This window comes from Caretta caretta, chromosome 8 (assembly GCF_965140235.1).
Source record: "Caretta caretta isolate rCarCar2 chromosome 8, rCarCar1.hap1, whole genome shotgun sequence".
NCBI classification, from domain to species: Eukaryota; Metazoa; Chordata; order Testudines; family Cheloniidae; genus Caretta; species Caretta caretta.
In genome coordinates, this window is record NC_134213.1 from 87,310,931 (window position 1) to 87,334,808 (window position 23,878).

Sequence of the window (23,878 nt, forward strand, 5' to 3'; positions counted from 1 at the left end):
AGTACAATATAAACACTCCTTAGTAGAGAGAGATTAGCTATTCCATTGCTCAGTTATCTTTCTATTTGTTTTGATTCTTGATTAGTTCTTGATTTTTGAAAGCAGGCATCTACAATAATGTATACAGATTTCTGGATGAGCTAGAATATAGTGACAGGTTTCAGAGTAACAGCCGTGTTAGTCTGTGTTCGCAAAAAGAAAAGGAGTACTTGTGGCACCTTAGAGACTAACCAATTTATTTGAGCATAAGCTTTGTGAGCTGTAGCTCACAAAGCTTATGCTCAAATAAATTGGTTAGTCTCTAAGGTGCCACAAGTACTCCTTTTCTTTTTTCTAGAATATAATGGATGTCTATGTTGATAAAATATTTTTATTCAGAAGCTTTAGTCAAAATGTTTTTTCCCAATAAAAATATATAAAATGTGTCAGTTTCCCAGTCAAAGCAGCATGTTATATTTTGTAAAAGTCAATATATACGGAACCATATTGGTGAATTTAATCTACCGTGCTAGAAGATTGATAGATATATGCCCATTTTGCAGTGTTTATCTAATGTATGTTGAACATGTATTAGATAAATGTATAAAGAACATGTGTATACAAGAAAAAAATTATAAGGAACATGTGTATACCCCTTCCTGGGAAGTAGTTGTTAAAGTATCACTTGTTAAACTTTCTCTCTTTTCCTTAAAATTGTTTTCTGTAGGTAGGAGAACAAAGGCTGTAATAATTGCCCAGTGTCATTTGGAATAATTTTGTCAGAAATATCCAGAAGAAAATCATGAGTTTTGTTATTATACCTGAATGATGCTTCATGCACCTCCGGTTAAACTTTCTCTAATTTATTCTCTCTCGTTCTCTTTTCATTTCAGCAAAACCATTTGAAAATGGACAATATCTGGATATCTATGGAATTACAAGAGACCAGGCTGGGGAATATGAATGCAGTGCAGAAAATGATGTCTCAATCCCAGATGTGAAAAAAGTAAAAGTCACAGTAAACTGTAAGTCCTGTTACTTTTTGATCACTAAATCCAGTGGAGAGGAAAACACAGCTGAGAAGAAAACAGACTACTGTAGTAAAGTGGCAACAAGCTGGTGAAATAGTAGCACTTTTCTGTTAAAGTAGCGAAACATCCTGGACACTCGCGGTCCGAGTTAATCCCACAAAAGGGAGACATTGTGGAATAAAGGTTGAAATTATCTATGTGTCCTCCAACCCTTCTGCAAAATGGATGATGGTAATGGTTGACATTTCACATTTGTTGCTTTTGTGGACATAAGTCAGATTCTGGGGTGGTGATATTTTTTCAAACTGGAGATTGAACTGTGTAATTCTCATTATTACTAATAGGACTGGAATCCCTGTATTTGGACATTGAAGGCTATATTCTTTTCCTTTGCCACAGTGTTCTGTGGTTTAATTGTGCGCAGTTGTATAGTAATGTAGGAAGAAGAGATCATTTAGACTGGTCTATCTCAGAGGAAGTATATTAAATAGAAGGTCTTATTATGATATAACCCTGGTACAAATACATGAGAAGCTCTGCTAGAATGCAATTATTTCATTAACATCTTAGTAGAGATGACTGATATCAATGGAAGTGCATAAGACTGGCTGTTAGATTTCTTTATAGTCTGTCAAGTCTGTTCTTACGTGGGCTTTTTTTGTCAGTGGTTTGCTTTCAGATTAAGGCTACTCTACAGTTTAAATCAACATAAATTATGTCACTCAGGGATGTGAATTAGTCACTCCCTTGAGCAACAGTGTGGACACTGCTATGTCAGAGGGAGAGCTTTTCCTGCTGGCATACCTACTACTGCTTGTGGGAGCTGGAGTAATTAAGCGACAGGATAGCTCTCTCCTGTCAATTTAGAGCAGTTACACTACTCTTTTGATTTGAAATATTACACTAATTATATGCTAGTAAAACTACATAACTTTAAGGGGAGGAAATGAGAATAAATTCTTCAGGTGAAACTACAAGGGAAATTTTAGGTAGGCTAAATGCAATTACTCAGATTGTAATTTGGCCAGGTCACCAGGATTAACACTCCTCTTCTCTTGAAAATTGCCTTGGGATCTTAAATAATTACAAGTTGCAAGGACTTTGGTTTGTGTCTTCTTCAAAAGTTAGTGTCGCTAACAGCACAGTGCTTTTTAGCACCATGCTATGAAATTAATTCTGTAATGATTCAGAGAGAGGAGTATGGCTGGCAGAATTGCTTATGCTACTAAATGCATTACCTGGGTTTTCCCTGAAGATATCCTATCAGAACACTGACCAGGCCTGAACTTGTTTACTTTATGAAATGGTATGGCTGTAGGCTATTATGTGCTGGGATATAGTAGATCAATGCAGTTGCCTTTTACCCATAGAGGCTTAGTTGATTGTTTTATTCTTATCATTACAGGCAAGATACTGCCTCACTTAATCACATGGAGTAGTACTTACAATGATGTGAGAGAGTAAGGGAAGCAGAATCCGTGCCTTAGTAGGTTTTTTTACATGTCCCTAAATCACCAGAGGGTTTCGTACAATTGACCATAATTGGCAAACTCTCTGCCTTGGAAAGGTCCAGGGTTGAAATACATAGAAACGTTGATACATAGATCAGGTTTACATTGGTAAAACGATAATATGAGCAGAACTGTTTCAGGAACTGAGTCTGTCACACTGTACTCAGTATTTCCTGTGTCCCTTGTTTCCATGAACATTTTGCTGAATGGACCCCAAATTTTGGAAAGTAAAAATAATTGTTTTAAAAATCTAAAATTAGTGTTATTTTTATGGATAACTATAATAGTTTTATACAACATGTAAGTGTACAGCATTGTTATTCTTCAGTGTTTTGTTATAAAATAGTGTATTACAGTACAACTGTAAATCCTTACAATATTGGTCCTTTATCATTACAGTATTCTAATTGGCTTCACATCAATAAGGTTTGTAGAGTGGGGCCCTTATTTTGTGCAGTGACTTTCATGCAACCTGTGTCCCAGAATCTTTTACAGAGTTAAGTGAGCACCAAGGTGTATACTCAGCAGGTGCACTGCCCTACATCCCATGTACCCAAGGGGACATATTCTGCTGGTTAAGAGGCATCTCCAGCCCCAAGACCCCTTGTGCCTATGCCCCTTGTCACTGTTAGTCACATTCACACTTTCTCCTTGTTAGCAGTACCTGGCAGCATTGTAGCGGTGCCCTCTCAGCCATCCTTGCTGGTAGCTTCAGGGTTGCATTTTTGCCAAATAAACTTTGGTTCCTCACAGCGCTCCTCTTTCTTCCACCTCCTCTTCAAGAGCCACTCAGGTAAAGACAGAATTTTACACCTGGAGGGAAGGAGGGAGCTGGGTGAGGCTGAAAGAGTTGTTTTAGCGAGGTGCTCAATAATAAATACTTTAATCCCTGTAAGCTGTTATTCTGTCATGGACCTCAGTGACACAAATGCCTCCAGTTTGACTTTGCCCCTTGATGGGGGTTATAGCCTTGTTAAATACATCGTTCCTTATACTGAGAGCCCTAATAGCTTCTCCAGTCTAATTTTTAGTCAGTTATACACTTCCATTAATAATGAATATTTCGAATATTATTTTACACTTTGGCTACTTTTAAATATAAATATATAAGAATATAAATGTAATTTTTATTTAGAGCTACAAACTAATTATGTCCAGGATTAAGTGCTGGCCATTTTTATTTCTGTATGAACCTTTTTTTCTGCTAGAGAAAAATGAAATAAAACATCTAGAACAATCTGTCTTTATTTTTCCCACAAAGCAGCCAAATTGATTTTCTCCTGTTTCAAGTAATTTAGAAGAAAATTAACTTCAGCACTGAGAACCTGCAATATGTGCCAAACTTCAGTTGGGATATTTACATAACCAGGAGCAAAGATTTTAGGGCTAGATCCTGACCTCCATGCTCAGCTTTATACAGGTGGTCTCTGTAGAAGTTTGACAGTTAGATTGACCCCGGCTGCAGAGCACCACTAGAGTCACTCCACGTCTGTTGTTTCAGCCTTCACACTTCAGTTGCATCCAGAGTGCCTGTGTGCCCCTCTGCAGAGGATTTTGACCTGCGGTTCTACTAGGCATGCCCTTGCCATGCCTCCAAACAGCCTTTTACTTCAAGGCAGCCCTCTGACATTACCAATGGCACATATACTGAAGGCAAATCTGGAACATAGGACTTGAAAGAGAGACAGCAAATTCATTCTTAGCCCCCTTCCACAGCTAGATAATAGAATTTTGGGAACTTTCTAGTAAAAGAATCTTTGGACCCCTGAGTGCAAATTACATTGTGAGCCTGTCTTCCCTGGTTCTAAGACAGTCTTTCTATTCTCCTCACAAGAATCAGAATCTCTCAGTCTCCTGTGGCCCCCTCTCTATCTTTCTCCCCCTTTCCCTCTGAACCACACAGCCACATCTGTCTCCCTTACCTCAGGACTCCCCATGTCTTCCTCTCCTAGCAGCCTGCTATTTCTCCTTTCTTCTCCTATTATCTGACCCCTTTTCTCGGTTAGAGGGGAAAGAAGGTGATCTTCAGAGCTACCTGGCCTCTTGTGATTCTCTAGGATGAAGAAATGGAAAGAGCAGGGGAAACTTTTGCTATCCCTCCTGCTATTGTTGTACTGGAGAAGAAGGGGACAGGGTATGAGGGAAACATCTGGCTCCCCAGGTTGAGGGAGGGTATTCTTCAGTGAGGAACTCTCTCCATGCTGAGCTATCCAAGGAATTAAAGATTAATTTTTAATTAAAGATTATGTCATGTGATGAAACCTCCAGGAATATGTCCAACCCAAATTGGCAGCCCTAATACAAGTCCAAGACTGCTGATGTACAGGACACAGTGTACGACTAGTCTAATCACTCATGTTTTTTGTCTGAGTGTGTAGGATGTTTGTGTACATGAGAGTTTTTGTTTGGGAGGGTATAGAATCATAGAATCATAGAATATCAGGGTTGGAAGGGACCCCAGAAGGTCATCTAGTCCAACCCCCTGCTCGAAGCAGGACCAATTCCCAGTTAAATCATCCCAGCCAGGGCTTTGTCAAGCCTGACCTTAAAAACCTCTAAGGAAGGAGATTCTACCACCTCCCTAGGTAACGCATTCCAGTGTTTCACCACCCTCTTAGTGAAAAAGTTTTTCCTAATATCCAATCTAAACCTCCCCCACTGCAACTTGAGACCATTACTCCTCGTTCTGTCATCTGCTACCATTGAGAACAGTCTAGAGCCATCCTCTTTGGAACCCCCTTTCAGGTAGTTGAAAGCAGCTATCAAATCCCCCCTCATTCTTCTCTTCTGCAGGCTAAACAATCCCAGCTCCCTCAGCCTCTCCTCATAAGTCATGTGTTCCAGACCCCTAATCATTTTTGTTGCCCTTCGCTGGACTCTCTCCAATTTATCCACATCCTTCTTGAAGTGTGGGGCCCAAAACTGGACACAGTACTCCAGATGAGGCCTCACCAATGTCGAACAGAGGGGAACGATCACGTCCCTCGATCTGCTCGCTATGCCCCTACTTATACATCCCAAAATGCCATTGGCCTTCTTGGCAACAAGGGCACACTGCTGACTCATATCCAGCTTCTCGTCCACTGTCACCCCTAGGTCCTTTTCCGCAGAACTGCTGCCTAGCCATTCGGTCCCTAGTCTGTAGCTGTGCATTGGGTTCTTCCGTCCTAAGTGCAGGACCCTGCACTTATCCTTATTGAACCTCATCAGATTTCTTTTGGCCCAATCCTCCAATTTGTCTAGGTCCTTCTGTATCCTATCCCTCCCCTCCAGCGTATCTACCACTCCTCCCAGTTTAATATCATCCGCAAATTTGCTGAGAGTGCAATCCACACCATCCTCCAGATCATTTATGAAGATATTGAACAAAACCGGCCCCAGGACCGACCCTTGGGGCACTCCACTTGATACCGGCTGCCAACTAGACATGGAGCCATTGATCACTACCCGTTGAGCCCGACAATCTAGCCAGCTTTCTACCCACCTTATAGTGCATTCATCCAGCCCATACTTCCTTAACTTGCTGACAAGAATACTGTGGGAGACCGTGTCAAAAGCTTTGCTAAAGTCAAGAAACAATACATCCACTGCTTTCCCTTCATCCACAGAACCAGTAATCTCATCATAAAAGGCGATTAGATTAGTCAGGCATGACCTTCCCTTGGTGAATCCATGCTGGCTGTTCCTGATCACTTTCCTCTCATGCAAGTGCTTCAGGATTGATTCTTTGAGGACCTGCTCCATGATTTTTCCAGGGACTGAGGTGAGGCTGACTGGCCTGTAGTTCCCAGGATCCTCCTTCTTCCCTTTTTTAAAGATTGGCACTACATTAGCCTTTTTCCAGTCATCGGGGACTTCCCCCGTTCGCCACGAGTTTTCAAAGATAATGGCCAATGGCTCTGGAATCACAGCCGCCAATTCCTTCAGCACTCTCGGATGCAACTCGTCCGGCCCCATGGACCTGTGCACGTCCAGCTTTTCTAAATAGTCCCTAACCACCTCTATCTCCACAGAGGGCTGGCCATCTCTTCCCCATTTTGCGATGCCCAGCGCAGCAGTCTGGGAGCTGACCTTGTTAGTGAAAACAGAGGCAAAAAAAGCATTGAGTACATTAGCTTTTTCCACATCCTCTGTCACTAGGTTGCCTCCCTCATTCAGTAAGGGGCCCACACTTTCCTTGGCTTTCTTCTTGTTGCCAACATACCTGAAGAAACCCTTCTTGTTACTCTTGACATCTCTGGCTAGCTGCAGCTCCAGGTGCGATTTGGCCCTCCTGATATCATTCCTACATGCCCGAGCAATATTTTTATACTCTTCCCTGGTCATATGTCCAACCTTCCACTTCTTGTAAGCTTCTTTTTTATGTTTAAGATCCGCTAGGATTTCACCATTAAGCCAAGCTGGTCGCCTGCCATATTTACTATTCTTTCGACTCATCGGGATGGTTTGTCCCTGTAACCTCAACAGGGATTCCTTGAAATACAGCCAGCTCTCCTATAATGCTAGTTTGAAAAGGGACTCTGTCATTTAATTTTGCTAATGAAGTTTTGTCAGTTTTTTGACATATACTTCCAGTGAACTGTGACTGTGTGTTTTGATTTATTTTGTTTTTGTTTTTTAATGTGATGGAAAGATTCTGAGGTATAAAGATATCTTGCAGTTACAGAATGTTAGCCATATGACTAACTCTGGGGTGGTTGTTTGTTTATGGTTACATTCTTTTGAATCGTGATTGTGTTTTCCAAAATCAATGGTTTGCTCAAGATGTGCTTGCGAGGGGCACTCACCCAGTTTCCTGGAGGAGCGCTCAGAATGTAACCTTCTGCCACATGGAGACAGCAACAACAAGGGCTGGGTTGGCATGCCAGTTGGACCTTGGCCCTCTTCTTTAGACAGTGTTTGCTTATGTAAGCAGGGTCTGAATGAGCTCGCCCCTGACATCTAGTAATGAACTGGGGGAAAAGACTTCAGGAGCAGATTGTATTTGCGTGGACACACCTAGTCTGCCTAGGTGTTCAGCAGACAGAACTGCATTGCCAAATTGATCAATTTTGGCTGATTTTGTGTTACAATTCACTTTGGTATTGAATACAGGGGTAATGAAATGTTGTTATCCTTATTGTATGACTAAAGGGCAGCAGAACTGTACTTAGCATGCCCTGATGGAGGGGGGTCACCCTAAACTGAACCTCACTTGCTAAACAGTGGGAGGGGAGGCCAAATCACAGTGAAAATGACAGAGGGTGGGGACAGGTGTTCTTACCTGATGCTCCGGACTGTGCCTAAAGAATCCTAGACAGTATTTGATCCTCCTCTTTCCCGTGTTTAAAGACACAGCCGATTGGCCTCCATAGAGACTCCTTATTTCTGTTCAGGGATTAGCGGAGCTGAAATCGGTGCGGAGCAGGTCCAGGAGTTCAACCTTAGACCTGGTGTGGGGTCAGTGTTTCAGTGAAAGACTGAGGCAGCAGCGGAGAGGTTCTCATCACTAAGGGCTGTGCTACGAGCTGGAACCTCAAAACACAGGGTCAGCAAAGTGGCAGCAGTGGTAATGGCAGTGGCACAGCTGAATGGTGGCAGAGAAAGCACCAGAGGTGGCAGCGAGCAGCCAGCGGCAGCAGCAGGCAGCGGCAGCAGTGAGCCGGCAGCAGCGGCAATGGAGGCATTGCTCAAGGTGCCCGTCCCCTTTTTGGGGTGCGAGGTGAGCCCATGTAACACACCAATGAACTCTGGGTCTTTGCTGACCCAGGACAACCAGCCGTGAGTGGGGTGCTGCCGAGGAACAGGAGAGTGTCGTGTTAAAGGTATATTTGCTAGTCAGAAACTGAGGCAAAGGACACTGCCCAACGTACTCTGGGGGGGTTGTTTGCCCATGGTTACGTTCTTTTGAATCGTGATTGTGTTTTCCAAAACCAGTGGTTTGCTCAAGCTGAGCTTGCGAGGGCACTCACCGAGATTCCTGGAGGAGCGCCCAGAATGTAACCTTCTTCCACGTGGAGACAGCAACAACAAGGGCTGGGTTCAATATCTAGGGATTTCTCTTAACAGTACAAACAGGACTGGCTGGAGCCCCCACCTAGTGATCTCAGAAAACTAATCAACACCCGAAGGTGCTTCTAAGAGGCAAGAACTGGGGCCTTGTCTATGCTACAAACTTAGGTTGACATAAGCCACATTAAGTTGATCTAATAATGTATGTGTCTACACTACCGCGTCCCTTCTGCCGACCTAAGTGCCCTATAAAGTTGACTTCTGTACTCCACCTCTGTGAGAGGCATAGCTCTTGCTTCGACATCCACAGGTCAACATGGGGATAGTGTAGACATTGCGTTGTGTAATTTTAATGAATTGGCCTCCAGGAGGTGTCTTACAGTGCTCCGCTGTGACCACTCTGGAGAGCACTTTCAAATCCACTGCATGTCAGCCAGGTACACAGGAAACAGCTCCTCCCCTGTTAAAGCCCCGGAAACTTTTGAATGTTCATTTCCTGTTTGATCAGCGTGGAGAGCTCACCAGCACAGCTGATCATGGAGACTCAAGGCCGCAAATGCGCTTCAGCATGGAGTACGCAGGAGGTGGTAAATCTTATTGCTGTGTGGGGAGAAGAGTCTGTGCAGGCAGAGCTCCGATCCAGCAGAAGAAATGCTGACATCTATGCCAAGATTGCGCAGAGCATGAGGGAAAAGGGCTACACCAGAAGACAAACGTACCAGAAGACAAGGGAGGCAAACAGTTGTTCTGGTTCTGCCCCACAGACATGCTGCTTTTATGAGGAGCTGCATGTGATTCTTAGCGGTGACCCTACCACTTCCCCTAAAAGCTCCCTGGATACCTCCCAGGAGCCCTTGGCAACCTCAAGCAACAACAAGGAGGACATTGTTGATGAGGAAGAGGAGGAGAATGTGAGTCAGGCAAGCGGAGGATCCCCAACAGCCAAGAACTGTTTTTAACCCTGCAGCCCATCCCTTCACATGACCAGTTGGTGGTGGAGCATGATGCTGGGGAAGGCACCTCTGGAGAGTACACATTTCCAATCAAACTCTAGGGGTTACATGCTATTATTTTTTATGTTTAATCTGAACAAAAAAGTAGGTGTAGTGGGTATTGGTGGCCACTCCAGCTACACAGAGGGTGCTCTCAGTAAAAGACTGTTTATGTGCATGGGGATGGCCCAGGAATCCTCCATGGAGATCTCTAGGAAGGTTTCATGGAGGTAATCTGCAATCCTTTGCAGCAGGTTTCTGGGAAGGGCTGCCTTATTTTGCCCACCATGGAAGGACACTTTCCTGTGCCATTCCACTATTAACTCTGCTGGCATCATTGCAGCACACAGCATTGTAGCATAACGACCAGGTCTGTACCCAGATGCTTGTAGCATCTGCTCCCTTGCCACCTCTGTTACCCTCAGGAGAGTGATATCGCATAGGGTCACCTAGGGGAAACAGGGAAAGTTTTCAATGCTCACTCTTAAACCGCCAACGAGTAATCCGCCCGCCGTTTGGTGAAATCTGGGTCTCACAACCAGGCGTTCCCAAGTGTGCCATGGTTGTGGTTGGAAGGGATCACCGTGTATTGCAAACAGCACTGAGGGGAAAAAGTGGGAGGGTGGCGACTTCCTGTTTGTCTCCCTCCACAAGCCGGTGCTGCTTTTGTAAAAAAACAAACTATTTGGGGGGCTTTACACTGGTGCCTGTCCTCAAGTACTATCCAGGTTGCTAGGGGTAAGGGGGCTTTTCTCCAGTTTGAACCTGTGATTCCAAGGATGTCCTCCACAAGACCTCTCGCCCAGGCCCTGGGGCCTTACTCACCATGGCTGGAGCAGCAAACTGACTCTTGCAACAGCCAGCGGTTGTGATTACATTGTGACTTGCAGTGAAGTGTATTGAGGGGTGTTTTTTTATTTAAAAGACATTAACCTTGCACCAGAAACAATGTATGCCCTGTCAGTGCTACTCTTGTGCTTTGCATTCCTTGCAGCTGAAACCTTGTCAGTCGGTGCATCCTCCACACCAGGACAGTGACTTTCCCAGATTAGAAGATGGGGAAAAAAGACTTGGGAGGACATGTTCAATGAGTTAATGCACACCTCCGAGAGTGACAAGATGGAGCTCAGAACATGGAGGATTACACTGTCTGAGAACCTGGACTTGAACAGGAAGGACAGGAGAGCATGCAGGGAACAAGAGTGTGCCATGCAGGAAGAGATGCGGCTTATGAAGGAGCAATCAGATATGTCGAGGCATCTGGTTGAGGTTCAAGAAAGGCAGCTTGATGCTAGAGTCCCTCTGTAGCCTATGCTGAACCTGCTTCCATCATCACCCAGTTCTACATCTTCCTCCCCCAAACATCCTATGAAGTGTGTGTGGGGGGGGGGAGTTTGATATCCCTTGCACCCAACACAAGGAGAGGGTACAAGGACTAGAAGGTGTCCATTCCCACACCTTTGATTGTTATTGGAATGCATCTGTAAGCAAACTTTCCTTGTTTCTCCCCCCACAGTGTTATAAGCCCTTTTGCCCCAGTTTATCTTACTTTTCTTTGCTGTCTCTGTGTGTTTGTATGCATAATAAAACTTAACGGATTGAGGAGAAAAGGCTCTTTATTCATTCAACACCTAGTGGTTAGTGCGGGTAGAATTTACAGGGGATAAAATGCAATGGAGGGGACAGTTTGGTAAGGAACAATGGATAAGTGTCACATTACTCTGGCTTATTGCTGAAACTGGTTCTCAAAGTCTCACGGAGATGCAAAGCTTATCTATGTGCTCTTCGTATTGCCATGGTGTCCGGCTGCTCAAAATTGGCTGCCAGGTGATCTGCTTCAACCTCCCACCCCAGCAGAAACTTTTCTCCCTTTGTTTCACAGATATTATGGAGCACACAGCAGGCAGCAATAACAGTGGGGATATTGCTTTCTCTGAGGTCTAACCTAGTAAGAAAACAATGTCAGCGATCTTTTATAATGACAGGTTTCAGAGAAGCAGCCGTGTCAGTCTGTATTCGCAAAAAGAAAAGCAGTACTTGTGGCACCTTAGAGACTAACAAATTTATCTGAGCATAAGCTTTCGTGAGCTACAGCTCACTTCATCGGATGCATCCGATAAAGTGAGCTGTAGCTCACGAAAGCTTATGCTCAGATAAATTTGTTAGTCTCTAAGGTGCCACAAGCACTCCTTTTCTTTTAGCGACCTTTTAAACGTCCAAAGGCACAGTCCACCACCATTCTGCACTTGTTCAGCCTATGGTTGAACCAGTCCTTATTGCTGTCCAGGCTGCCTGTGTATGGCTTCATGAGCCGTGGGAGCAAGGAGTAGGCTGGGTCTCCCAGGATCATAAATGGCATTTCAATATCACCAGTGGTTTTTTTCAGTCTGGGAAGAAAGTCCCTGCTTGCAACTTTCTGAACAGACCTGTGTTCCTAAAGATGTGCACATCATGCACCTTTCCTGACCATCCTGCGTTGATGTTGGTAAAACGGCCCCTGTGAGCCACCAGCGCTTGCAACACCATTGACAGGTACCCCCTTCGTTCTGTGTACTCTTTGGCAAGGTGGTCTGGTACCAAGATAGGGATGTGCATTCTGTCTATCGCTCCACCGCAGTTAGGGAACCCCATTGCGGTAACAAACATCCACTACATTCTCACGTTGCCCAGAGTCACTACCCTTCTTAGAAGAAGTCTGTTAATGGCCCTGCAAATTTGGATCACAACAGATCCCATGATAGACACTAAACTGGGATGACACTAAACTGGGAGGAGAGGTAAATACGCTGGAGGGTAGGGATAGGATACAGAGGGACCTAGACAAATTGGAGGATTGGGCCAAAAGAAATCTGATGAGGTTCAACAAGAACAAGTGCAGAGTCCTGCAATTAGGACGGAAGAATCCAATGCACCGCTACAGATTAGGGACCGAATGGCTAGGCAGCAGTTCTGAAGAAAAGGACCTAGGGGTTACAGTGGACGAGAAGCTGGATGTGAGTCAACAGTGTGCCCTTGTTGCCAAGAAGGCCAATGGCATTTTGGGATGTATAAGTAGGGGCATTGCCAGCAGATTGAGGAACGTGATCGTTCCCCTCTATTCGACACTGGTGAGGCCTCATCTGGAGTACTGTGTCCAGTTTTGGGCCCCACACTACAAGAAGGATGTGGAAAAATTGGAAAGAGTCCAGCGGAGGGCAACAAAAATGATTAGGGGACTGGAACACATGACTTATGAGGAGAGGTTGAGGGAACTGGGGATGTTTAGTCTATGGAAGAGAAGAATGAGGGGGGATTTGATAGCTGCTTTCAACTACCTGAAAGGGGGGTTCCAAAGAGGATGGCTCTAGACTGTTCTCAGTGGTAGCAGATGACAGAACAAGGAGTAATGGTCTCAAGTTGCAGTGGGGGAGATTTAGGTTGGCTATTAGGAAAAACTTTTTCACTAGGAGGGTGGTGAAACACTGGAATGCGTTACCTAGGGAGGTGATGGAATCTCCTTCCTTAGAAGTTTTTAAAGTCAGGCTTGACAAAGCCCTGGCTTGGATGATTTAATTGGGTATCGGTCCTGCTTCGAGCAGGGTGTTGGACTAGATGACCTCCTGAGGTCCCTTCTTACACTGATATTCTATGATTCTATGATAGATTTACTCACTCCAAATTGATGCCCCACTGACAGGTAGCAGTCTGGCATTGCAAGCTTCCACAGAGCTGTCACCACTCACTTCTCAACTGTCAGAGCAGCTCTCATTTTAGTATTGTTGCGCTTCAGGGCTCGGGAAAGCTCTTTACACAGTTCCTGGAAAGCGTCCTTATGCATTCGAAAATTCTGCAATCACTGCTCGTCATCCATAGCTGTATAACAACGCTGGGCCCAGAAATCCTGGGCCCAGAAACAGCACTCAACCATGTCAAGGTGATGTGTGACTGTCGCCAACAACTGCAAATTGCTCTGCTCTATGTCCTCCAGCAGGGCTGCTTGCATGGCATCACATTGTTCTGTGCAGTGGCTCCTGTATTGGCTGTGTAAATACTTCAGGATAAGGCATGAGGTGTTTGTAATGCTCACAACAACAGTGTACAGCTGGGCGGGGTCCATGCTTATTGTGCTGTGGTGTCTGCGCAGGTAATCCAGGCTTGCGAGAAAGGCTTGATTTGTTTGCCGTTGATTTCAGGGAAGGGGGGACATAAGTGCCTCATAGGAGGCTAAAGCCATGTTCCCATGACAACTCATACCAATGTTTTGGTCCCATAAGACGTTGCAAGCCCAACCCAAAATTCCACTCAGGTTTGTGCACTGTGGGATAGCTAGCTACCCACAGTGCAGCGCCCCATGTGTCAATGCAAACTCTGCTGGTAAGGATGCACTCCGCTGACACAAGGAGTGTAGTGTGGACATGCAAGATCGACTTGCTTAAATCAGAGGCTCAATGTTGATTTACATGAAGTCTACTTAACTTTGTAGTGTAGACATGACCTGAGTCTCTGTATAACAAAATACAACTTTTATTACAGGGGAAAGGGAATCTTCAAACTCTGCTTCCCCTTAACTTTGCTATAGGCTTCTTGGGTCTGCATAGGGCCCATGCTGAGTATGTTATCCCTTCGATAATTTTTTCTGAAGAAATGGCAAAACCAAGATTCAGGTACAAGATGAAACAGCTTGTGCATATGAAAAACTTGTAAAAGTCAGCTAATTGTTATACATTTTTGTTGGTCTCAGTATGCAACTTGTCCACTAGCCAGCTGAACTAAATGCAGAAACACTCCCAACATCTGTTCCATACCACAACACTTATTCAGTCTGACTAGGCAGAAGAATGACTTATTATATTCAGGAGCATTTCAAGATAAAACTCACTTACATTAGAAAAGCATAAGCACCCTGTAGTGATCAAACTGTTGTGTATATTTCATTCACATTGAATTTTAAATGTAAAATTACAGTTGGGTAGAGAATACTGAAATACTAAGCACTTAATTCTCAATTGTTCTGAGTGTGAGCTGAGTCCTGGGGCTGCCTGGGGGTCATGCTAGCTATAGCATAAGGGATTGTTCCACTCAAGGGCATTAGAGTACAAAATCCTCTAAGCCCACCTTTTACACCTCCATTTGGTCTTCTCTCAGCTCTCATGTCTGCTCCTGAATTCCTCATTCACAGCAGGGGAAACCGGTGCGCAAGCTTTATACCACTGCTGGATTCCGCTACAGAGAGGACTCTCCAGCTGTCCATTTATAGCAGCTTTAAATTCCCTTTGTGCCCTGACTTAACCAGGGCTGAGAATCTGGCCCGTAATCAGCCTAATTACCACTCAAAGAGTAAAAATATTTCGCAGTGAGGTGTCTTCCGTCAGGCTCTCATTGACTATATGGGCCTAATCTGTGTTCTGTTCACTGCATGAGGTCCATGAAGTGAGGAAAGCACAGAGTTTAGGAATATTCCCTAAACTGCTAGATACATGGGAGATAGTGTGACAACCCTGGCATGGGTTGACAGTGGGGTTTGAACCTAGCACGTACATCTACAAAGCACAGATCTCTGTGCCTCTTGAGCTAAAGCAGTAACCTGGTAGCGGTAATAGATTGTTAGTCTCTCTATGAACTAACCACTAGCTAGGGACACAACACATATTGTGAAAACATGTTACATATTCCAGCTCTCTGGGGAAACTTCTCTTGAGATCCACAGGATTTAAAGCCCCATGCTTCGGCAGCATTGTCCAACATCCCCATATGCACTTAACCTTAGATATTTTACAACCATGAAGCACAGACCTCTAGCACTGAATAGAAAAGATTAACTCCACTAGCTGATGATAGTAATCTTCTGTGGCCCAGGCACACTGTACAAGCATTTTACAAAACCATGCCCCACACACCAGCAGTTAGAAGAACCACCCTTTCCCCTCTCACAAAGAGAGGCCTTCTCACTAACTGTGTCAGCAACCAGGAGGGTTTACACAGGGATTGCACACCGTACCTGCTAGCAGTCATGGGAGGGGGTCAGTGAAGAGCCACTTAACCACCGAGGGCTAGATTGTGAAGTTACAATACACGTTTGTCATTGCACTGTGTCGGTCAGTGTACACGTGGTTCCAGCCAGAGAACAGAGTAGCCTTTTCACGTGACCTTTCATAGCACATTCCCTACAACAAATGTGGGAATGGCCAGTCACATTCCTGTGAAGTAGTGCAGAGTTTCAAACTATGTTTTTACATTCTCAGAGCATTGCTGAATCGCCACCCACAACAGCATGCTGAGATGATTTGTAACATAATCCCACTGGTGGTGTTCCAGTGGGTCACACTGTCCGTTGCAAGGGCATCACCATTCCACCTCATGCTAGCTGACACCATCAGTTCTGCCAGAAGTATCAGATGCTGAACTGAGACATGAGTGGATGCAGCTCATAGCAAAAAGATTATGTCCAACACTGTCTGCTCCTTACCCCAGTTTAAATGCCTGCCTGATGGATAAGGTACATCAGCTAGGCTGGTTGTATAGCGAATGCTCAGACCTGCACACCCCATACTACTCAGGGCTGCATCACAATCTGTGCAAGACGTTTATTTGCCTGTATTTGCATACTGTTCCCTAGGCTCTCATATTGGCCTCAGAGATGCCTGCAGCTGGAAGCAGAATATCACAATTCCTTTGAGTGTGCAATGCTTGCCCAGAGAAGTTTACTACACCTGGTCACATGGATTCCTTCTCTAGGCATCAGTACTAGCTGGGTAGCCTGGTTTATAATCTAGCCCTGAATGGAGTTTCAGTTGCATAGTCAACACAGTGGAATGTCAGGTCTTCATTTCTGTAATCGGTTTGTGGATTTCTGCAGTCATTTAATGATGTAATGGCTCTTCAGCTCTTAGAGACTGAACACCACTATATTAAGACCAGTTTCTTATTTTTATGTGAAAATAATTACATTAAATATGTATTAAAAATTAAATCTGTAAGGTTTTTAACAAAAGAATCATAGAAATTAAAGATGGAAAAGCCTTCTGATCATCTTACCCATCCCAGGCCAGTGTAGGATTGTTCTTAATGGTGTGTTCTTCAGTCTCCTTTTTTCTTTTCTTTTTTCCAAATATACACTGAATAAAATATTCACTTTTGTTAGAAAAGTGAACAAATGAAGATAAAAGCCTGCCTTCCTCTTCTTTGTACCCTTTCTACTATTGAAAAATTCTCATATATAGTATGGCAAGAGACCCTCATATAGTACAGTATATTGTCTGTCGAATCCTGCCCCTTAGATCCCAGTGTACTGTCACTTGTGCACCCAAGTTCTGTCTGATATTGGAGAATAAACTTTATTGCCTTTTCCACTAGATGAAAAGAATGTTTTGGAGTAAACTGCTGTATTAACAAGAGGAGAGAGACCAACTGGCAAAAATATCGTAGTCACTTGGCTCAGTGATCTGGAAATTATATTAGCATTTACCACTCCAGTGCCTTTGGACATATTGGATTGGATTCTGATGTCAGTTACACTGTAGTAATTTGGGAGTAACTCCATTGGCTTCAGAGGCGTTACTTCAGATTAGCAGAAGCATAACAGTATGCACTCTGTTCCAAACAGTATGCACTCTGTTCCAATGGCCTTGATTCTACAATTGTAATTAAAGTAGGTATAAATGTGGATAGATGGGCAAGGATATATGTACAAACCTTGATTTTTCAGTCAGGAAAATGCAACCAACAGCAACTCTAGCAAGACACATAGTGAACTCCATACCATACAAAGCAATGATTATCTGATGAAAGTGTAACTCAAGGTGGTTTAGCATCGCTTAGTTCTTTAAAAACCAGATGAGCATTAAGAGCACAGCTCGGGGTGGAAGGGCAGGATGGAGTAGAGGGAAATATTTGAGGGGGCAGCATACTGCAGTTATCAGTAAAGGAAGGGTTTGTGTTTGGGAAAAAACACAAAAAGAAAAGGAGTACTTGTGGCACCTTAGAGACTAACCAATTTATTTGAGCATGAGCTTTCGTGAGCTACAGCTCACTTCATCAGATGTGAGCTGTAGCTCACGAAAGCTCATGCTCAAATAAATTGGTTAGTCTCTAAGGTGCCACAAGTACTCCTTTTCTTTTTGCGAATACAGACTAACACGGCTGTTCCTCTGAAACCGGAAAAAACACAGTAATTTTCCTAATCTACGTTTGGTATTGGAGGATGTCTGGTTCTGTTAACCCTATTGATAAAATTCATCCTTTGTTGGCTCACTGGTACCTCCACTTCTATTCTGCTCATCTGCCCATCCTTATACTTTGCTGTGGCTGTGTTTCTGGTACATGATAAATTCTGCTAATCTTCTACCTAATTCTCGTGGGTTTTTAATTTGGCTGTATTATTTACCTTCCAGTTCAGCTCCTCAACAGATCTTTACTGTGTGGGTGTGGCCAGAATACCAAATAGTACTCTAGGGACGAATGACCCAATTTTAGCCTTTATATCTCACAAGATTTTTACTTGATTTCTCTGGGACAAGGTATGAAATAGGTGCATGCTCTTTTTAGAAGTAACGCAGCCTCTTGAATCCTCTGTTTGGCTTTGCATTTTCCCTTCTAAGCTCTTCTGATCTGCTGATGTACACTGGATTGATTTAAGGTTCAAGTGATCTTTATGCCATCTCTGTATTCTCCTTGCATATCCTCTTGCATCACAACTTTAGTGTGTTTTTTCCACCTTTGGCCATATAGTGTCACGATTATCATGAACAGTTTAATGTAAAAATATATATAGTCAAAAGAAGTAGTTAATATTTTCCTATTAATTAAAAGTTTACACTATTTACTGCAGATCCAGTATTTGTTGAATAAATCAGGTTTTTACTATGCCCTGTAATATATGGTTGCAGTGAACCCTGAATAGCTATGCTGCGTAGGAAATAGGCATATTTTTGAATATGGATATTCACTGCATATAATAGATGCTCAGTCTTCCAAATATGTACAAGAAAATTATGTGGTTTCAATTAGTTTTTGATTCTAAAGTTTCCAGGCTGGATTACATACAACCAGACATAAACAGCAATTTGCTGTCTGCCCTTGTACCGTAAATATTATAACTTTGTAACCTTTTTTTCTTTGCAGTGGTGTATTGCATAAATTATTTTTCTCTTTAATATATGTGTGTCTCTCGTGCTCTCTTTAGAAATGGTGGTCACAGAATTCATGACTTTTTTGCATGTGCTCAGTGAAGAAAGTGTAATGAGATCTTAGCATCACGTAGTGTGGTGATGGTAGTTTCCAAGTAAGGAATACATTTCCAAATTGAGCTAAAATAGATAAGATATAATCCAATTTCACTTTACCAGTAAATCTTATTCGCATTATCCATTACATTTTATAAGGCAAATACTGATTTACAGATGATAATCTTGAGCCCCCTTTTGGAACAACTAGAATCTTGGATTAACAAGATTTTAATATGTATTCTGAAAGCTGGTCTGTAGTTATACATACATTACTGCAGCTTCACTAACTCTTGTCTGTTTTATAAATGAAATCCTTAAAAAAAAAAATAGAAGCAGTTGCTAAATGCTGGAATCCCTAGAAGCACTGAGGTCATGCTGAGAAGATGAAGAATGAGACACATGCACCATGAAGCAAGCTTTTATTTTAATTTATGTAAAATTGTCAATTCCCTAAATTAATGAATAGCAAATGAGAACTTTTAAATGGACTTGCATTGCAGAATTTCTGTTTTTAGCTGCCTCTTGTAAATTATACTAAAGGTCTGTTCTGCTGTAGCTGTAAAATAAACAGTTTGCTTCAAGCTAGACCATGTGGATTTCACCAAGTAAGAGTCCACTAGCCTTCTAAAAGAAAATGCAGCTATTAAACTGAAAATAAAGGATAAGATTGTTAATTTAAATATAGCTCTTATTGGTCTTGTGCTACAGACCAAGCGCTAGATTCACTGGTGTTGGGGCAGGGTGGTGTAAATTACACTTCCCTGCACCAATTTAGCCTCCTGATCCCTGGAAGGTATTTAACATAAGGGAGGGAACTTATGGATCTGCTTCCTACTCTTTCCCCCTGGCTTTCACCCACTTTTATCCTTTAGTTTTTGACCAGTGCTCCAAAGGAGTTCTGCTGGTACTGGTTGCTTAAGGGGATGTTCTGAGTTAGCACATCTTCAGACAATGTCCCCTTCCCAGCCAGCAACCGTCTACCATTGTCATTCCCCATTAATAAGAGAGGAGAGTTTGCAACTACTTTTCAGTACTGCAACGTACTCCTCTGTTGGGCTTTCCAATGTGAGGAGCCTGCACAGCGTAAGCTAAGCAAATTGGTGCTGTTTGTTAGTTGCATAAGTCATGTGGTATTGTTTCTCTTCTCTGATTGGATGACTTACACAACCAGCAGCTGGAATTTTCACCTAAGTCATTCAGAATTTACTCTTGCCAAATATTAGAATATTTAAGCTTAACATTTCCTTTTCATGATGACAAGTAGGAGATTTGCTAAATATTCATAGAAAAACAAACACAAGGGACATGAACACAACAAAAGTGAATGCATTTAAAGTTTTGATCAAGAATTTACATAAATATTATTCTAATATTCAATCTGCTCTAATAGTGACTGTTTTGGTTGATTTCTACATGTATAATTTCCAATTTGATTTGTTGCTTATGTACATTTTGTACTATTTTTAAAGGCAAATTGAAATGAATAGACAATATTATGCCCAGGGGATGGACTTCATCAACCTATTAGTCTTTTCCATCTCTGCTATGATTCTTACCACTGTAAAATCCAATGTAATGTTTTGCTTCCCTAATGCTAAGAAGTTAATTAAAGAAAACAAAAATATGTAGACACTGTCATTTAATTTTCTGTTTTATTTCTGATATAATGGTTCACTAAGGATTTGATTCTGCTGCCACTTTTTTTTAAATCAATGAGAGATTTGCATGGTTTTGCATAGGAACAGGATAGGGTCCTTAATCGCCTGTGTGAATTTTATTTTAAATGTTTGTTTTTTCTTAGATAGTTTAGGTTTTTGCAGAACAGCTTAACTCATTAGCATGTCTTAGAAGTCTGCCTCACTGTTGCTATGGCAGTTTGCATAATATTATCCATAATGCTCTAATTTTACTTTGAAATCAGATATACTGTACAAGTCACTCTAACCTAATTATATCCGTAACCTTAAAACTACTGTGGAGGAAATTATACTGTACTGTTTGTTGTGCCTCTTACTGTCTAGACATTTCTCACTGTCCTTACTCTTTTAGAAGGTTTGTTACTTTAGAACTGTTGTTCATATTGACGCTTGGCAAAATTAAATTTTTATCCTTTATAAAATCGATATTGATTTTTAAACATTTTTAGCAATTTAAATGTTCGTAGTTGTGCAAAATTATGGGGTGAAGTGGCAGGCAATAGGGACACTAGACAGTCATTATTTAATGTCCATAAATGCAGAGATTGAAAAAGTTAAAGCTTTATAACTATTAAAACACAAATTGTCAATATCACATGTCAAAATATACTAAAGTAAATATCCTTAAATGAAACGCTCAAGCAGCATTTTTCTTACTTTGCCTGTTTGTAAGTTTCTGTTATCTATGAAAATATTTTTGTTTGTGTGTGTGTGTGTGTGTGTGTACAATGAAATCAACATTTGCTAACATTTGCGAATAAAAATCTAATCTTTCCAAGTCTATTCACATTTCATATTAAAGAATTACAAATCACCCACTTAGATTTCATTAACTAAATGCTTAATTTTGGACTATAAGGTGGATAGAAAGTTGGCTAGATTATCGGGCTCAACGGGTAGTGATCAATGGCTTCATGTCTAGTTGGCAGCTGGGATCAAGTGGAGTACCCCAAGGGTCGGTCCTCGGGCTGGTTTTGTTCAATATCGTCATAAATGATCTGGAGGATGGTGTGGATTGCAGCCTCAGCAAGTTTGCAGATGACACTGAACTGGGAGGAGAGGTAGATACGCTGGAGGGTAGGGATAGGATACAGAGGGATCTAGACAAATTAGAGGATTGGGCCAAAAGAAATCTGATGAGGTTCAACAAGGACAAGTGCAGAGTCCTGCACTTAGGACGGAGGAACCCCATGCACCGCTACAGACTAGGGACCGAATGGCTCGGCAGCAGTTCTGAAGAAAAGGACCTAGGGGTTACAGTGGACAAGAAGCTGCCTATGAGTCAACAGTGTGCCCTTGTTGCCAAGAAGGCCAATGGCATTTTGGGATGTATACGTAGGGGCATTGCCAGCAGATCGAGGGACGTGATCGTTCCCCTCTATTTGACATTGGTGAGGCCTCATCTGGAGTACTGTGTCCAGTTTGGGGCCCCACACTACAAGAAGGATGTGGAAAAATTGGAAAGAGTCCAGCGGAGGGCAACAAAAATGATTAGGGGACTGGAACACATGAGTTGTGAGGAGAGGCTGAGTGAACTGGGATTGTTTAGTCTACGGAAGAGAAGAATGAGGGGGGATCTGATAACTGCTCTCAACTACCTGAAATGGGGTTCCAAAGAGGATGGATATAGACTGTTCTCAGTGGTAGCTGATGACAGAGCAAGGAGTAATGGTCTCAAGTTACGGTGGGGGAGGTTTAGGTTGGCTATTAGGAAAAACTTTTTCACTAGGAGGGTGGTGAAACACTGGAATGCATTACCTAGGGAGATGGTGGAATCTCCTTCCTTAGATATTTTTAAGGTCAGGCTTGACAAAGCCCTGGCTGGGATGATTTAGTTGGGGATTGGTTCTGCTTCGAGCAGGGGGTTGGACTAGATGACCTCCTGAGGTCCCTTCCAACCCTGATATTCTATGATTCTATGATGCAACAAAAAATAATTTCTCAAAAGTGAACAATATATATAAAAGCTTCCAAAAGGCTACTTCACAGATCTGTCTCTGATGTTCTGCAGACTTTATTAGACACTGGTGCACATTAGAACATTAGTCACAACAATGTATCAACTTTTTCTGTTTCCTGTAACTTCTAATACAACCTACAGGAAAAACAACGGAGTCCAGTTTAGCCAGTATGTGTTGTATGTGTGATAAATAACCCTGATTATGAGCACCTATAGACATGAAACCACATATCTATAGCTCTGACAGAAGTGAAAAGGAGTTGCTGATATTCTCAGTGTATTGTACTTTTTTTTTGAGTGAGATCTATCTATACCACATTTTCATGATTTCCTTCCCCCATCCACATAGAATTGCAGTTATGACTTGAAATAACTGTTCAGAAAAAGATATTCAAACCAAAAACATGTGTATGCAAAGTACTTTCACAAAACACAATTTCACATTTTTCCCGTCTATGGTTCAGGGCATTAGAGGACAACAAAATTAATTGCCAGCCAGCTCTAAGGTACTTGCTACTCTCATGTGGTCCATCTCATCATGGATTCCTTCTAATTCTCAGTCTCTGACTGTAGGGAATCACTAGCTGTCCCAACTCTTCTCTTTTCCTCTGGACCTTCTTGTACAAAACCCCATCTGACAGGAGAAATCATTCTTGCAAATATAGATGGGTCTTTCATTTCTCATCCATCTCCTCATCCTGATTTGGTCTGTGACCTGATGCCAGAATCACATGTGCTATATACTTACCACATCACTGTAAACCTTTCCTGTCAATGGAAATAGAATCTTGGGTGCTTGATCTTCCAGGCCATGGACTTGGAGAGTTTGAAACTTTTGCAGCAAGCTGTCCTCATCACAAGGCAGAACCTTTGTAAATCTTGTAGCTCACACTGCTAACTATTCTCCAGGATTATCATTCTAAAATTTAATTTGTACTCCATTGGCCTACATGATTATTTTCTGGTTGGCCTCTTCACCCACATACTCTAGCAGGCAGCTCTGGTTCTTGGCTTTTCATTTGTAGTGCCCTGCAAATCCATGGATATCCGCTACATATCCCATTTCTTTTCTGATTTAGAATGCTCCTCCTTGATAGAACTAACTTCAAAAAGAATCTGCACAGAAAATGTTTCTCTGTTGGCCATCTGAATTAACATCCTTGATCTTGAGCATGATTAGCAATGCTACTTGTCAACAACTTCGTAAAAACTGATCTTGTATGTGAATCTAATTCTGTATTTTTTTACTCCCTTAAACTCAAGAAGATTGTGGGCTAATGGATGTAATCTGCTCAGGTACACAGAAGGTTGTTCTATTATATGTTGATGAGTTTCAGAAAACTGAGTCTTAAACTCTGATACACTCACTAAACTCCCATGGACCTTTTGTAGAATCCTAAAACAGTTTCTAGCACTTGCCTTGGTACCAGCTTATAAGGGTATCTGTAGTGCAAGGGGCAGTAAACTCTCAAATTCTCAGGGTGCAATCCATACCAGTGCTGGGTGGTGTCATC

General features: G+C 42.4%; 1 protein-coding gene across 3 annotated transcripts in view; it reads left to right on the plus strand.

Moving 5' to 3' along the window:
- Positions 1-23,878, plus strand: part of NEGR1 (neuronal growth regulator 1) — a 626,594-nt gene that overhangs the window by 435,845 nt on the left and 166,871 nt on the right. For all 3 annotated transcript variants that reach the window (XM_075131735.1, XM_075131734.1, XM_048862624.2), the window contains exon 4: positions 873-1,004. In XM_075131735.1, the coding sequence (XP_074987836.1) occupies positions 873-1,004 (132 nt within the window). The remainder of the gene's footprint in view (positions 1-872; positions 1,005-23,878) is intronic.